This window comes from Xyrauchen texanus, chromosome 18, assembly GCF_025860055.1.
Source record: "Xyrauchen texanus isolate HMW12.3.18 chromosome 18, RBS_HiC_50CHRs, whole genome shotgun sequence".
Taxonomy (NCBI): domain Eukaryota; kingdom Metazoa; phylum Chordata; class Actinopteri; order Cypriniformes; family Catostomidae; genus Xyrauchen; species Xyrauchen texanus.
This window is the reverse complement of record NC_068293.1, coordinates 9,442,592-9,460,727: the sequence shown is the minus strand read 5'-3', so window position 1 is coordinate 9,460,727 and position 18,136 is coordinate 9,442,592. Positions and strand designations below refer to the sequence as shown.

Below are 18,136 nucleotides of genomic sequence, written 5' to 3'. Positions count from 1 at the left end.
ATATTCCTTTAATTGAACCCTAACCCTAACCTTACTTTAACCCCAAATTTCCAACACTTGAGCCATAATTGCTACTGAGGTTTTAATCAAAGATGGCATTTAAACATCTCTGTCTTTAAGCACTCATACTCTTGATGTCATAAATATTGAATACCCTCTCTCTTCTCAGAGGTTTGAGTTGAATGATGGTAGCAAGAAAAGTTCTCCGACTGCAGTGGTGAACATTGAGCCTGTTAGTGGAGATCACCCAGGACAGGCAGCTGTCACCCTGAGCATTGCTGACAACAACATCACCTTTCAGGTCAGGACATCAAGAGAGTGATGTCTTTTTATCTTTTCTGTTATTATGTGATTATTATTGTATTCTTTTTAAACTGTTCTGATTGCATGTTTTCTTTTTTGTATTTCAATGTATCTAATTTTTTTTCTTGTAAAGTGGTTTGAGATGCAACTTTTAAAGGTGCTATAGAAAATTAAGTTGTATTATTATTATTATTATTATTATTATTATTATTTTTAATGAAGGTAATGAATTAAAAAAATGTGCGTTATGCACAACTGCCATTGGTGATTACATTGAGAAAATTTACCAGCAATTAACATTTCTTAACAGCCATGAAAATATATTTCATGTTATTTTCATTCAAAGAATCAAATTTTGTCCTTATGACAGTAATATAATTTGTTTTTGCAGTTTTACTTGAAATTTTGTGACTGACAAATGTATTATTATATTATTAGATGAGCCAGAATCCATCACTCTGTGTCACAAAATGTGAAGACACCAGGGCTTCCGTTAGCCGATAATTACTTTTTATTGTTTTTTGCTATTTTCTCCTCTTTTCTCCTCAATTTGGAACGCCCAATTCCCAATGCGCTCTTAGTGCTCTTGATGACGTAGTGACTCATCTCAATCAGGGTGGCGGAGGACGAATCTCAGTTGCCTCAGCGTCTGAGACCATCAATCCGCGTGTCTTATCACGTGGCTTGTTGAGCGCATTACCGCACATCCGGCATCCATGCACAACTCACACGCGCCCTACCAAGATCGAGAACCACATTCTAGCGACACGAGGAGGTTAACCCAACCGTGACTCTACCCACCCTAGCAACCGGGCCAAGTGGTTGCTTTGAAAGCCTCGACTGGAGTCACTCAGCACACCCTGGATTCAAATTTGTGACTCCAGGTGTGGTAGTCAGTGTCTTTACTTGCTGAGCTACCCAGGCTCAGCAAGTAAATTATGCTTAGTCCATCGTTACAGTGCAAAATAAACAATGAAATTCCATACCCAGATTTTTTTCCAAATTTTCTGGCAAACTTTATCGTTCCTGGACCCGTTGGTTGGCTGGATTCTTAGCAGAAACTAAGGAAGACACACCACGAAAAGCAATGTCGATAAACTCAATGTCGAGTTTATCATGTCACGTGTTTCCCTAATAAAGCCAATTTGTACTTTCATTTGGCTCTCAACAAAGAGTACATTTTGGATCCTGGTTGTAACCAAGTTGATGAAAATCCCCAGGATCAGCTACAAGTCTCTGTAGCTGAGAGCTAACATCACATGCACACTTTGAAGATAATGCTTATTTGGAAATGCGAGTGAACCAAACTACTTCTTCCCTCTAAAGGAAATGCTGTGGTTCTTCCACAGGTTCCTTCAGGAACCCGGCCGATTCGTCCACCCAACAGCAGCCCGGCGTTCATTGGCACCCCCACCCATGACCGTCTGCTGGCTGAGATGATGCAGTCCCACCTCGTCAAAGACATTTGTCTGATCGGAGCCAAGGTACACAGGCAGCTTCCTGCAGCCACCCACATGGAGCACTTTGAACCAGAAAGTTGATGTGTGTTGAACAAGAACAATAGCTCACTTTTCCGTAGTGCCTGTTAAGGCAATGCAGGAAGATCACCAGGGCCGTCTAATGTTTCCATCAGGGAATGTGTTCTTGTAAGAGGTTCTGAGGTGCCGTTAGATCAGATCAACTGAACAATGTAAATCTTATGCTATCTTAGTAATATTATCTTTGGCTAATGCTATTTGTTGATGTTTTTTCAGGGTTGTGGCAAGTCTGTGATTGCAAGAGAGTTTGCTGAAATGCTGGGCTACAGCACTGAACCAATTATGCTTTATCAGGTAATGTCAAACCTTCGCACGAAAACTATAAAGGCAGATAAGCAAATTGAGAATTTGTTTAGAGGAATATTCCAGGTTCAACTCAAGATCAGATGCAGATGCTACAAAAAAGCAATTTTTTTTTACGCATTTAAATTTCATTGCAGAATTCCATCAAATTTAATTGTGTAATGTTTAACAAAATTACATTCATAAAAATTTTTTTATTAAAGATTATTCAGTTCAACTTAATGGAATTTTTTATGAATTTGTAAAGAATAAATTGAATTTATAAACCTTTTTGAGCGTGCTAACAGTTATGCGCTTACAATGGTACTCTATTGGGTAAGGGTACAATGGTCGCCACATAGACTTCTATTATAAGTGCATTTCTGTGCACATGATTTTAGTGGTAATGTTTTTAAAACATTCTTTACTTACATTTTGTTATAATAGCACAATGACAAAAATAAAACATTTATTCAGGCTGTCTGACCCACCAAACCACAGTTACCAATATCAGGTAGTACAGAAAATGGAGCCATTCACATAGTATGTGTTCTTGTATTAAAACAGAATTGAACAGAATGCAGATCTCAAGACTGTGTTTTTGAAGCTTAGCTACTTTCAACTTTATGTGGTGTTTTAACATGGTGCTCATGTGACAAAACAGCAATGCTGACAAAACATCAAAATGTGATGCAATGGTCAAAGATGTCCATCTGACGCATGTGTCCAAAAAATATATTGCAGATGGAATGTGAGTTCCATGTGTTCTCCGTGAACGGCCCCCAAGTATGCCTTAGACACATGGACAAAGTCGAATGGATAAACTGGATAGCTGTGTACTGTAGGCCAGTGAAAGACATATATAACATATTCAAATATATTGATATACTTCTTAAGAGACATTTTGCAATGTCTATTCAATGCTTAACTCATCTGCCCCAATAATGTAATGTCTTCTGAATTATCTTCATTTGTTGGCTTTTCTCTGCAAACATATATTTAATGCATATGCAAGTAATATATATATATACTGTACATATTGAACGACAGTTACATTTTTAATTATTTATTTATGTATTGCTTGTTCCTCTCTATTTTCGTCTTCTATTAGGGGATCTAAAAGTACCTCACATCATGTCACCATGGTTTTGTGTTTGCTCAGTTGTGTGAGGTTTACAAATGTGTGTTTGGGTTTGTTAGGGAAAGCTCAGCGCTGTCCTGAACATCAGCATGCAGAGCCAGAGGTGACGCACTCCAGGGGTCACACGTCTCCCTGTGTTTTCCATCAGCAATGATTGGTGTTTTTCATATCTGTGATTCTAGCAAGACCGCAGAACATATTTTGGTGCTTAAAGCCTTAAATAGCCATGCTTTTCTATGTGATCTTGGGTCGCTTCTATTTTGGGATCAGAGTCATGCTCTGTCCTTGATCTCCCCCAGTATTATTAACTGCACTGGCCCATGTCTGCTTTCAAAACACAAAGACTCTGTTCCAAAATCTTGTGAGCTCCCCAAACAAAGGCTGTTCCAAAGGGCAGATACCTCGAACTCAAGCGAGACCTGGTTGTGGCCAAATTATAAGACAGCATCGCCTGTGTCCTGCTCAGAGACAGCAATCTCAGAATGCGTCGCAATAAGCTCATCCACTCAAGATGGCAGATGATGTGTGAAAAATGTTGAGTTTAAATATTCTTGTAATTCATTCAGTACCGAAAAGAATCGAAAAAATAGTTAGATCTCATTAATATAGTTTATTTTACCCAATATTTAAGTGGGGTAATTAAAGTGTGTATTTTAATTCTGTTAGCATCTGGGTCTGATCACAGTGTGTTTTCTGCAACTCAGTCTGAGAAGAGCCACTCAGAGCAGAGTGTAAACATTAGCACTGCAGGTAGTAAAATGTGTGTGTGTGTGTGTGTGTGTGTGTGTGTGTGTGTGTGTGTATGTGTGTGTGCGTGTGTGTGTGTTAGTCCTGGAATGCCGGGAATTCTATTGGCTGAGATCAGGCAGAGCAGGAAAAGGAAGCTGCATGTGCAAATAAGTTATTTTTGCATGTTGAGAGTGAGAGGTCACAGCATATAGAGAAAAGAGAAATTGTGTAGCTCACTTCATGTTATCCCGCTGAAGACTTTTATGAGCTCGTACTGGCTGTGGATCGTCTTTGATGATATATAGGGCTTTTATTTGCGTGTTGTGGAAAAAGAACTACGTCAAGGACCAAAAAATTAGTCCTGGTGCTCAGCTTTGCCAAGCAATAATGTTTTGTGTCTTGTTTTTCATCATTATGATAGTTTGCTCTCCCTATATCGATTCATCTTAAGATAACATTTCAGATTTTCCTTTCCTTAAAAGTAAATGAGAATTTTCCGCATATGACCTGACCAAAAATCCTAGTGGAAAAGTTCACTATTTATAATGGTCATTTGATTCAATTATCAGTGTATGAAAACCAAAATAATCAGATATGTTCTGATTTGTTTTATGCATGGAACACCTTGTGAAATTGCTGTTAATTTTGCTGTTAATATTGACCGGATGACTGTACATGATCCCTTATGAATAATACATAGATATGTATTTTAAATGTATTTTATGCTATTTACACAATATCACTCATAAATATTTATATTGGAAATGTATATTCTGAAGTTCAAACTTATGTTAATTGGCCTGCCAATAAACTGAAAATGGCCACTTATAGAAAGCCCTGCAAAGGCAAAACACAGTAACTACACATTTTGTCAAATTTTAGTCATAACCAAAATTGGGTCACTTAGACATTGTTTACATCTGGTATAAAGATGCGTTTCGGGTGATCCGATCACATGTGTTCAGCGCTAAATACAAGTCTAAATGGGGTCTAAAACGTTTTGTGAATGGATCAGAAAAAACATTATACTAGTATTAAACATAGTAATACTTTAATACAGGTAATCCACTAAAATAATGGATAGGTCTGCTTGAAATGTTGCGTTTGTGTATAGTTTAAATTAAACTGCATCTTGGAGAAACAACGTGCCTTTTGTCACTCTTTTCTGACTTTGTTGTGCTTAAATATTGTGACTGATGTATGTCGTCATTAAATCAGATACCCTCCCCTCAAAATCTGAGTACAAGTTGTCACAGGAGATGCATTTAAATGACCTGGTGTAAACAGTGATGTGTCTCACCTCACATCACTGTTTACACCTGGTTGTTTAAATCGGATCATTGATCGGATCACCCGAGATGCATCTTAATACCAGGTGCAAACTGGGTCATTGATCAAGTTTGGTTCAGTTATGCTCAGAGGAAATGGAATGGGATTATTGTCAAATCTACATTGATTTCATTTTCAGTGTTGGTGTAGTTACTGTTTTTTGGCTTTGTATGTAGGTATAGACCAATATATCAGTCTCTCACTACTTGAGATCATGGTACCGCCCTTTTTATATTCATACTTAGAACTTAACTTACGGTGGATGTGTTTTATACAGGGTCAATCACAGCCCATACACTTCCCCTTCACTGCAGAGGCCTTGAGTGTGCATACAGTGAGAACGGCTCACCTCTGCCCTGCTTTCTTGTCCTCTGTGTTCATACCCACAGTTAAGCTCTAATACACTGTAAAGCCCTGCCCACACATGCCTATGTCCTCCTACACCCATTCTCCCTTTGTCAGCGTATCATAGAATAATCAGAATGACAGCCGTTGCCTCTCTCTGTGTGTGTGTGTGTGTGTGTGTGTGTGTGTGTGTGTGTGTGTGTGTGTGTGTAGGACATGACAGCTCGGGACCTCCTCCAGCAGCGGTACACCCTACCTAATGGAGACACAGCCTGGAGGGCTTCCCCACTAGTCACTGCCGCTCTGGAGGGAAAGCTGGTGCTGCTGGACGGCATCCACCGTGTCAACCTGGGCACTTTAGCTGTGCTATCCAGGTCAGTCTCAATCCATACTGCACTTTACTGTGCTTAGCCTCTATCTTGGAGTCATCTCTTCAAAATACATGCATAACACTTGTTTCCCCACATTTTTATTGTTGGGTAGAACTAGTCTACCCGTACTACTGAAGAGAGAGCCAACAATCAGAGAAGCCGTTGTTGCCATGGTTCCAAAGTTTGTAATAATGTACAGATTTTGCTCTTATGGAAAGAAATTGGTACTTTTATTCACCAAAGTGGCATTCAACTGATCACAATGTATAGTCAACATTAATAATGTGAAAAATTACTATTACAATTTGGAAAAAAATGTCAGAACTTCTTAAACTACTTCAGAGAGTTCTCTTTAACGTGCTCCACCTGCAGCAATGACAGCTTTGCAAATTCTTGTCCATTCTTGTACAGATACTCAGGTGATATTTCACCCCACACTTCCTGTAGCACTTGCCATAGATGTTGCTGTCTCACACACCTTTCAGTCTAGCTCAGACATGGTGCTATATACGGCCCGCGGGCCAGTTCTGACCCTCCACATGGTTTAATGTGGCCCACGGCTCATTTATCGTAATGCGTTTTTTTTTTTTTTTTGTTGGATATTTCAGTTAACTTGTATTGGGACCTAACGCATCTCCACAAGCGTTTAACATGCTCAGGGTTGCCAGATAAGAGACGAAACACCCCCAGTTTGAGATTTATACTTGCGCAAATTGGAAATATTCCGCCTAATGTTATACTTGTGCTGTCTCTCGCTTTCCCCTTTGAACACATTTAGCGATCTGTAGTGCAATATTCTGCTCAAGGAAAAATGTTATACGGCTACTCTATGTCCATTCTTGATGCTGCTTGGGATGTTTGGTGCTACTTTGCAGGTAAACCTTCTCATTGATTAAATTAAATATAAAAGTAGATCTCGGCATCATTGACATGCGAGATAAAGCAAGCCAGAGACGAATATGTATATGTATTTTTTATTTGTGCAATTTAGAAATGTTGAAATCCCTTCACACCTGTATGTTAATCTAACTCTTGCAGTAATCATTTATCATAGAAATCAGAAAATCAGAAAAAGCTTTATTGCCAAGTATGTTTTTTATGCATACAAGGAATTTGTTTTAGTGTTGTAGGCACGTGTCACACATTCTCTAAATATAAAAAACAAGAATTTAAATAAAAGCAATTTAAATATAAATATGTCCACACAGTATATATTAAAAGTAAGAATAAAAATAAAAGAGCAGTAGAGTGAGTACAGTGGCATGTAGAGCCAGAGGTGGAGTGTGGAGAGTGTCAGGGTTGGTACCGGGCCTTGTTGATAAGGCAAGTGGCGGATGGGAAGAAACTGTTCTTGTGGCGTGAGGTTTTTGTCCTGATGGACCTCAGCCTTCTGCCAGAGGGGAGTGTCTCAAAGAGATTGTGGCCGTGGTGGGAGAGCTCAGCCACAATCTTTCCAGCACGCTTCAGGGTCCTGGAGGCGTACAGGTCCTGGAGCGGCGGCAGATTGCAGCCAATCACCTTCTCTGCAGACCGGATGACATGCTGCAGTCTGCCCTTGTCCTTGGCAGTAGTAGCAGCATACCAGATAGTGATGGAGGATGTGAGGATGGACTCGATGATGGCTGTGTAGAAGTGCACCATCATTGACTTTGGCAGGTTGAATTTCTTCAGCTGCCGCAGGAAGTACATCCTCTGTTGTGCTTTCTTGATGAGGGAGCTGATGTTCAGCTCCCACTTGAAGTCCTTGGAGATGATAGTTCCCAGGAAGCGGAAAGACTCCACAGTGTCGATTGTGGAGTCACAGAGGGTGATGGGGGCAGGTGCAGGTGGGGCTGAGTTCTTCCTGAAGTCCACAACCATCTCCACTGTCTTTAGAGCGTTGAGCTCAAGGTTGTTTTGATTGCACCAGGTCACCAGGTGGTCAACCTCCCACCTGTAGGTGGACTCATCACCATCAGAGATGAGTCCGATGAGGGAGGTGTCGTCTACGAACTTCAGAAGCTTGATGGACTGGTGACTGGAGGTGCAACTGTTAGTGTACAGGGAGAAGAGTCATGTGATGAAAGTCAAACCATCGAGGAGACCCGCATCATGACCCTTTTAGCATGTAAACGGGTAAAGTTTTAGAAAAGAATAAGTAAACTCGCCCGCTTTGTCCAAACATTTGCCCAAACATTAAAAGTTTTTTAATTAAAACAGACCCCTGATGTAGAGATTGTTAAATTGAATAATAAATTAACAGGGAAGTAGAGATGGTAAAATACATTTATAAAGCCTTTATTAAATTTTTTGATGCCTGATAGAAAAGTATCTGCAAAGTACAACTTTGTATGAAATCAGTTTTTTGGCAATTTCAAGTAGAGCTGTCACGATAACCGCAATATTGTAATACTGCTGACAATACTGTAATTGAAATACTGACAAGCCAACCGAAGAGGGATGGCAAGCAACCGCTGCAATCGATATGTTCACATATTTACATTTTTTTCATGAGTCTATGCCCTTCTTTTTTTACACTTAATGCATGTGTATTGAATGTTATATAAATTAATAATCAAAACAACACTTAAGAGTGCCAACTGTCTGTTCACATCCGGTGCTGTTGAATTTCAGTCTTTGTTTTTTAAGACTGAAACCATGGCAGCTGCTCTGGCCCCAAAACCAAATGTAACTTCGCCAGTTTGGGAATATTTCGGCTTTCAACCGGATGAAAAGGGAGAGCCAGCCAATTTATTCAATATGCAATATGCAATATCCTCATACAAATCCTCGAAAGGTCCCTGTGAAATGGGGAAATACATCGAATTTTAGGTCTCAGCTAGCTACCTATCATCCAGCTATCAAAGCGCAGCTGCCCCACCAGCACCAAGTCACAGAGCAGCCTCAAAAGGGACAGCTCAGGCCTGTCCCAACCGACAGTTAGGTGGCTGAAGCCTTTGCGCAAGTTGTCAAATACAGCCGTGAAAGTGACAGTCATAAATGCCTTATGGCCGCTGTTACGCAGTATCTGGTTGAGGAGATTGTTCTATTTAGCATGGTGGAGAAACCTGCATTCAAGTCAATGCTTTAAAAATTCGACAAGCAATTCAAGTTGCCCGGCAAAACCTACTTCTCAGAGACTGCTGTCCCGAAAATATACAACACAGTAAAGACATTGATTAAAAGCCAGCTCAAGAATGTCGACTACTTCTCTGCCACAACTGATATGTGGTCAAGTGTTGATATGACTCCTTATATGAGTCTAATGGTACATTATCTGAGCACAGACTGGACTCTTAAATCACGTTGACTTGAAACAGTGTTTATGCCCCAGAACCACACGTCCGACAATATTTCAGAAGCTGTCCGCCACACATTTGATGAGTGATCCCTGGATGAAAAAATGCTGACCTGTATCAGCATAATCAGACATAATCAGACAACGGGGCAAACTTCGTAGCAGCAGTGAACAAGTTGAACTGGCTGTGGCTGAACTGCTTTGGTCACAAATTACATTTGGCAGTGACAAATGCAATGGCAAGCGCTAAAGACCACACAGCCTGAGCAATGGGCCTGTGCCATACCTTGGGCAGTACGTTCTCTCAGAGCTGGTTGAAGAGAAGAGATCTGGCGAAAGCACAAGCAGAACTCCAAATACCTCAGCATGGCCTCATACTGGTAAGCTACGGAATTTAGGTTATTAGAGGCAACTTCATCAATGACCAAATTGCATTGAGTTCACACACAATAAAATACTTGTCATTTAGGCAACATTCAAATTCATCAAGTTAATATGGCATTGTAGTCTCAAAGCTATGCCTATATTCTGTTGCTGGGTTGATTTAAATGTTTATTTTTTTATTTTTTCATTTAATAAAAATATATTGAAACGAATAATTTAATAAATTGATTTAAGTTAATTTCAGTTCATTAATTTAACGGCTAATAGGCTACTCTGTGCAGGATATTTAATGAATATGGCATAGCAGCCTGCCTGTATTCTATTGCTATCTTGCTGGGATGATTTAAATTTAAACATATATTGAAATTAATAACAATTTCAAATGTAGCCTATAGCCTATTTAGTTAGGCTAATTACTTAATAGATGAAGGCTAATTTCAGTTCAATAATTTAATGGCCAATACTCTGTGCAGAACTGCGCTACGAGATGGGGCACTAAACAGAAAAGGGTGGACAGAGTTTTGGAGGACTCCCAGCTATCAGAAGAGTTTTGGATGACTGGCAGTACTAATGAGCTGGCAGGACATCGCTGTCCTTGAGTCTGTGAATGCGGCCTTGAAATCCGTGGCTGGGTTTACGGATCTGCTGTATGGCGAGAGCTAAATGGCCGTCAGTATGTGTGTTTGTTTTTGAGTTGTCACAGTATGCAATAGGCTGGCATGTTTTAAGGTCAATATTAGGTCAAAAATGTCAAAAAAAACTGAAGATTTCATACAAAGGTGTACACTACAGTCTTCAAAGACAAAGGACAACTGTCTCTAACAAGGACAGAAAGAGATGTGGAGAAGGCCAGATGTACAGCTAAACAAGAGGATAAGTACATCAGAGTCTCTAGTTTGAGAAATAGACGCCTCACATGTCCTCAGCTGACAGCTTCATTGAATTCTACCTGCTCAACATCAGTTTCATGTACAACAGTGAAGAGAAGACTCAGGAGGCCTTATGGAAAGAAAAGAAAAAGCCACTTTTAATACAGAAAAACAAAAAGAAAAGGTTAGAGTGGGCAAAGAAAACACATACATTTGACAACAAATAATTGGAAAAGAGTGTTATGGATCTTAACCCCATTGAGATTTTGTGGGATCAGTTAGACTGCGAGCGTGTGTGAGGGGTGCCCGACAAGACAGCCACATCTATGACAAGTGCTATAGGAAACATGGGGTGAAATGTCACCTGAGTATCTGGACAAACTGACAGCTAGAATGCCAAGAATCTGCAAAGCTGTCATTGCTGAAGGATTTTTTGATGAGAACTCTTTGAAGTATATATATATAGTTTTGCTTCTCAAGTAAATGTGTCTTGTTTTAAAGATTGTTTGATATTTTTACTGGAAACAAGACAAAAATATTCATCAAGAAATGTGTTTTGTGCAGTGGCATCTGTATGAACTCTATGATCAAACGAGCTGTTGCTGTGAAAATGCCAACAATGGTATCTGTAGCAGTGATTTCCACTTTCGGGTAGACTGCTGGTCATAGCTGTCATTGCTTTAGTGCTTGATTTGCTCTGCCATTAAAATATCCTGTCTACTGTCTCAGGTTGCTGCATGACAGAGAGTTGGCTCTGTATGACGGGACTCGACTACTGAGGTGGGACCGTTACCAAACTCTAAAAGAGGAACTACAGCTCACTGACCAGCAGCTACAGGACAGGTAACCCAATGCTCTGGTTTCACATTTTCACGTTGATGTAATTGCAAATATGTTTGTATGTTATAAGTTACCATACAACAAATATAATGACATGCAAAGACACAGGGGAGGACATGAGAGCATATTCAATCAATATTACATCCTGTATATTATTCAACTTGACTATGTGAATAGACAGTAGACTGAATAAATGCTTTAAGGATTAGTATTTTAATATTCTATCCTTTGCAATATTTGTTTTCAAAGCCTTATAGTTAAAGCTAGCATACTGTCTTTGTTGAAATCTAAGTCATACGGGTTTGGAACAACATGAGGGTGAGAGTTTCATTTTTGAGTGAACTCTTCCTTTAAGTTTCCAGTTTCCATTTGCAATGTGGATAAATGACTATTTCAAGTTGTATGTACATTAAACTTACCCTGAAACTGAAAATTTACTGAGCATTATAAATGATTAGAGCTGGCAAAATTGACAGCCCTACACCCCAGTGCCAACAGCAGTTATGGAGTGGGAGCTGTTGCCATAGTGAATGTTAGATGTAGCCACACGCTGTGTGTCGGCAATCTTCCACGTTCATGTAACAGAACTGGAAGCTCATGCTAATCGACACCTGTATGAGTGCTGAGCTCACATGGGTGTCTCGTGGGAGAGATGTGCCGTTTCAAAGCAGCCAATTCCTTTTCATTACCCATCTTTAAACGTTGAGATGAGTATGGGCTATCTAATGTATAACATTGGCTTTGTTAAAGGAGCTTTTTTCTCTATATGTTTCCTAACTACACTTTGAGAAGTTTGTGGACGTATTGTGTGTAATTAAGAATGATGTGCTAATGCACACACATTTTTTGTGCAGTTTCGTGTCTCTCAGTTGATGTAGAGCAGCTGTCATTAATTCTGAATGAATATTGAATGTTCTGACAGCTTTCACACGTCTAATCGACAAAGCTACACATAAGAGGTGTTGATTAACTGCACGTGACATCATCTCTATAGAGAGACTCCATATCAGACCAACAATTAAATGAAGAGAAATCCTTTGACAAGGATTCTAGACTGAGTGTCCATGTTTGGGAGAAACACTTGAGAGTTATGATGAGAGGCATTTCAGCCCATGACAACAGATGCTTTCATCTGAATCCTGCAATAACAGTAAACTGGCCGCCAGACTGTCCAGCTCAAATGAATCCAAAGGCTGATTTTATAGATTTTGTCAGTTAGCACTGACACTTGATATTTATTTCAGTCTTTCATTGCTTGCGTTTAGAAGTATAATTTAAAAATGGAAGAAATGTTATGCCACAACATTCTGTTACTATGGAGGATCATCCTGTTTATGAGTTAAAAGACTAAAGTTTTTAGTAGTTCCAGGCTTATTTTTTATAAGATAATGGGACATGAGTTTGACTGCTCTTCTTTTAATTGTTTTAGCACTATTGTATGACTTGTTAAAGGGGCATCTAGCAATCATTCTAGTTCTGTATGCTTGAATAAGGCAGCAAAATGCTCTTGATACACATTGGTTTACATATTGATAACAGCCATGTTCAAGTAGGGCAATAGAGTTTGGAATCGAGTTAGTAGTTGTTATAAGAAGCATTGTGTGGAATCAGATCAAAGACACAACCGTTGAATCTTTAAGTAGAATTGAAACCAGAAACATTAAATTCCCCGTGAAGTGCCTTGAAAAGCACAGCTTACTTTACACTGTTGGCGTATTTCCTACTGAAACATGAAGTTGGGGTGGGACTTGTTGAACGGTTCATGCCATTTTATAAAATAGCCAATAAGTGCAGACCCACACACACACACACACACACACACATTCCTCTGTCCACCGTGCTGCTGTTAGAGAGTAAAACTGACTTGAGATCCGAACAATAATCAAACTGACCCTGTTACTTATTCAGCATTACCAGCCCACAAATAAAAACAGCACATCGCAGACTTCACTAATGATGAGGCAGGAGCTGTTGTGCAAGTCATGAAGGTGAATCAGAAACAAGCTAATTAAATATTACAACATATCAATGTTTTAAATCACACTACGCTAAATAGAAAGAGCTTGTAATGTACATCCCAAGAAATCTCTGAAAAACGGCTGCATTAAATATAAACTCTAGACCTTTCATCGCATTTTACACTCGCGAGAGGGTTCCAATCAGAAGTGATAATCCCTGTGCCCTATTTCCTTCAAAGACAATTACCCTGCACTCTGAGGGCTTCAGGGGGCTGAAAGGTGATAACGGTCAGTCACAACTCACTTCTACACTGATTATTATTGGACGTTCTTTTTGGAAAGACCCCACAACATGGATTGTGCTCTCTGAATTGCCCTGCGAAGGAATCGTCAGCGCAGGTGAGATTTGATTGGATAAAGTTTCTCTAGTGCAGTTTGACGTCATGATTTGACTGAGTCTTTGTAACCGGAAGAGTGAGGCTGTAGAATTAAAATGCTTATATCTTCTGAAAATGTATTTTTTCAACCTATAGAAGTACATTGGTACTTGACCATAAAGCTAATATAATCTCTGCAAAAAAAAAACTTCATTTCACGTTTAACTGCTTTTATTTTCAGCAAACTTAATGTGTATATATTTGTATGAACATAAAAATATTCAACAACTAAGACATAAACTGAACGAGTTTCACAGACATGTGTCTAACAGAAATGGAATAATGTGACCCTGAACAAAGAGGGGGTTAACAGTAACAGTCAGTATCTGGTGTGGCCACCAGCTGCATTAAGTACTGCAGTGCATCTCCTCCCCATGGACTGCACCAGATTTGCCAGTTCTTGGTGTGAGATGTTACCCCACTCTTCCACCAAGGCACTTGCAAGTTCCCGGACATTTCTAGGGGAATGGCCCTAGCCCTCACCCTCTGATCCAACAGGTCCCAGATGTGCTCAATGTGATTGAGATCTGGGCTCTTCGCTGGCCATGACAGAACACTGACATTTCTGTCTTGAAATCACACATAGAACGAGCAGTATGGCTGGTGGCATTGTCATGCTGGAGGGTCATGTCAGGATGAGCCTGCAGGAAGGGTACCACATGAGAGAGGAAGATGTCTTCCCTGTAATGCACAGCATTGAGATTTCCTACAGTGATAACAAGCTCATTCCATAGATGCTGTGACACACCACCCCAGATCATGACGGACCCTCCACCTCCAAATCGATCCCGCTCCAGAGTACAGGCCTCAGTGTAACGCTCATTCCTTCAACGATAAATGCGAGTCCGACCATCAGCCCTGGTGAGACATAACCGTGACTCGTCAGTGAAGAGCACTTTTTGCCAGTCCCGTCTGGTCAAACGAAGGTGGGTTTGTGCCCATAGGCGACGTTGTTGCTGGTGATGTCTGGTAAGGACCTGAACAACAGGCATACAAGCCCTCAGTCCAGCCTCTCTCAACCTGTTGCGGACAGTCTGAGCACTGATGGAAGAATTGTGCTTTCTGGTGTAACTCGGGCGATGGTTTTTGCCATGTACCTGTCCCGCAGGTGTGATATTCGGATGCACCGATCCTGTGCAGGTGTTTTTACACATGGTCTGCCACTACAAGGACAGGCCAAAACATAAACAGAAATTCCGGCCTGGATTGGAAACTTAAAATACATTATACTGGCTGTAGCATTGTTATCAGAGAAGCCAGTATTTCAACTTAGCATGCTTCCTAATACTCCAATGACATATTATAGTCATTTTATGATTTAGTACAGTAAAAATATTACATATAGCATCTTTAAAGGAACTAGAATTTAATTGAAAGTCCTATCAGAATTCCTCCCAATTCCCATCTCCAGCCAACAACGTGCTTTTGGATTGGAAAAATTCTCAATGGCATTGTCATATGTACAGTAGATACAGATTTTATTCTTACCTGACCCACAATTTATCAACAACGAATCGTTGAAATGAAAAATCTGTGATTCTTTGTATTGGCTAAGAAATCAGCGCTGTTGGATGTGCAGTATATTTGAAGCCACACCTAGACGGGTAGAAAGGATGTTTGTGGTGTCGCGTCTGAGGTTGAAATAAAGCCACTTCCTCCTGTTTTCCAGCCGATGTCTCAGGCTGCACTTGTGCTCTCTCTTCATGTGGTTCCAATGCTGCTCTTAATTAGCCAGCTCCTGTTCCTGTCTGCCTCAGACTCCTCACTAAACAGCCCTATTAATGACACCTATAAAAGTCTCACTTCGCTTGGCTATGTGGCAAGGGGTTGTGTCTTTGACCCCCTGAAGTCAACACTATGCTTGATAGCAGAGTACTGATGCCCTCGCAGAAAATGGAGTCTGCTCGTAGTATTTTTTGAATCCTGGTCTCTTTCTCTGGATTAGACTAGTTGCCTGTTGCGTTGTGTAATGCCTACTTGCAAGAACAATTTCACCACCACAAAATATGAGCTTCCTCAAATCTTTTACCCAGTAATGAGCATTCTGTCATGATTTATGCACTGTCATGTTGTTCCAAATCCATATGACTTTTCTTTCTAGAGAGTTATTAAATTGTTATGCTTGGGTAGACAATGGCTTTAATCTTGTTTGTGAGAATGAGTTTTATCACTGTTGAATGCAGAAATGGGCCTCAGTGTTATGGGTAAAGATGATAATTAAATGCAGCTGTGCATGAATATTGCTTACAAGTACTACATTCAGTAATGTTGGGTAAATGTTAGAGGGGGGCTGGTGTCTTGGAGGAGTTGGAAGGTATGACATGTTGCTAGGCAACAAGAGGCAGTTAATCTGATGAAGATCTAAAATGGTGCGATAATGAAGAATCTCTATCCTCTGTGTCAGTAGGTGTATCTATGCATTTCATGCAGGGGGCTTCATTGTTTATAAATAGACGTAGCTGTCTAGTGGGATTAGGTGGAGATGCAGCAAGTATAAGAGCTATTGTCAGCGATACAGCATCAACTGTGCCAGAGATCAGCGAGGGCATGGATCTTGACATGGGCATATCCTATTCACTTTGACAGATCAATGGACTGGCTTCACCTCCCCTGATTCTCATATAGTCATCAGTGATCAGGTGCCTTTGGTTATGCCAGCCATCTGGAACATATCATAGTTGTAATAACAAAGATTGACAGTCGCTTTGACTGTAATGCCTGTTTTCAGGTCACCTGTTTATACTTTTGGTCCATTGTCTCTGTATCCTGTCAGAGAACACATTGGCTGTGTTCGGAATAGGAACATAACTTCCTACTAAATAAATACTGCACTGTAAACTCTGAGGGGATGAATTGTGCATGGTGAAAGCACTGTTTACTTGCACACGCTGTCTGTGCTGGTTTAGCACCCGTTTTACTACAGAATTACGCAGATCTGGCAACAGCGAAAACACTCAGAGGATGGCGCAGACCAATGCGATCTGGCTCACTCTGCCGTGACTCTACACCATCACTCCACTGCTGTGATCCAGACACCCAAATCATCTCTTTAACATGCAGAATGTGCACTTGACTACATGCGCATCTGGATATATACCAGGTTATAATGTTCTTTAACACCATTTGATCATTATTTGATGAATTACTGCTGCCATGATCAATGGAAAATTTACACAAACATCTCTTTTAAATAAAAATCCTGCTTTCCTCCAGCGGTAATAGCATGGTCAATTGCACTGGGCAACTTTTGGCAAGCACAACTAATACTGAGCCAAATTTACATAAATTGGAGCACTGTGTGCATGGAAAGCAATGACACTGACTTACCGGTAATTTAAATGCTCAAGTTGCAGTGCTATTTCGGTGATTATGCTGGCTTAAACTAGATTGAAAAACCATGTGCAAAAATGCTGCAGCTGGTTAGTGAATGCCCCCATGAGTGACAAAGAGGAGAGAGACCATTTCTAAAAGCAGTATTCTGTCATATACTGGCATACTGTCTTACTACATATTCAAAATCGTGTACTTTATCATCACCGGGGAAGTTGGGAGAAATGTGTGGAAGGATGCGAATTTGCAGCTTAACCCTTTTTTAAGCATTATTGGAATTGTTCACCCAAAAATTCATACCCATACTCACCCTAATATCATTTTAAACATGTATGATTTTCTTTCATGGAAAACAAAAGGGTAATTTTTTATATCTTGGCCACTCTCCATTGTGACCAAAAAGCACCATAAAAGTATTATAAAGGTGATCCTTACAAATTTGTGCTATATTCTTTAGCCATACAATAGCTTGAGTGAGTAACAGACCCAAATTTAAAGAGATAGTTCACCCAAAAATGAAAATTCTCTCATCATTTACTCACCTTCATGCCATCACATGTATTAATTTCTTTCTTCTACTGAAAACAAGCAAAGATTTTTAAGAGAATATATCAGGTCTGTTGGAATTGCAGTTGATGGACAACCCAGTTGCAATATGATAGTTGAGGGTGAGATTTAATTCTTTTTTTTTTACTATAAATCTCCACCTCTGACCAGCCCCAACCAGTAGCATGAAGCATGATAAGCATGAAGAATGTGAATTCCCCAAAAAACAAGTTGAAGAATGTCAAGTGAAAGTGGAGATTTATCGTAAAAAAGGACTTAAATATTGATCTGTTTCTCACCCACACATATCATATCACTTCAGTAGACATTGATTTAACCACTGGAGTTGTGTGGATTATTTATATGCAGCATTTAGGTGATTTTTGGACCAACAGATCTGAGATATATTTTATAAAAATCTTAATTTGTGTTCTGCAGAGGAAAAGAAGTCATACAC

General features: G+C 39.9%; 1 protein-coding gene across 1 annotated transcript in view; it reads left to right on the top strand.

Moving 5' to 3' along the window:
• LOC127658617 (von Willebrand factor A domain-containing protein 8-like) overlaps positions 1 to 18,136 on the top strand; it is a 121,109-nt gene that overhangs the window by 9,888 nt on the left and 93,085 nt on the right. The window contains 5 exon segments of the mRNA XM_052147990.1: positions 170 to 301; positions 1,653 to 1,787; positions 2,058 to 2,135; positions 5,881 to 6,041; positions 11,298 to 11,411. Coding sequence (XP_052003950.1) covers positions 170 to 301; positions 1,653 to 1,787; positions 2,058 to 2,135; positions 5,881 to 6,041; positions 11,298 to 11,411 — 620 coding nt within the window.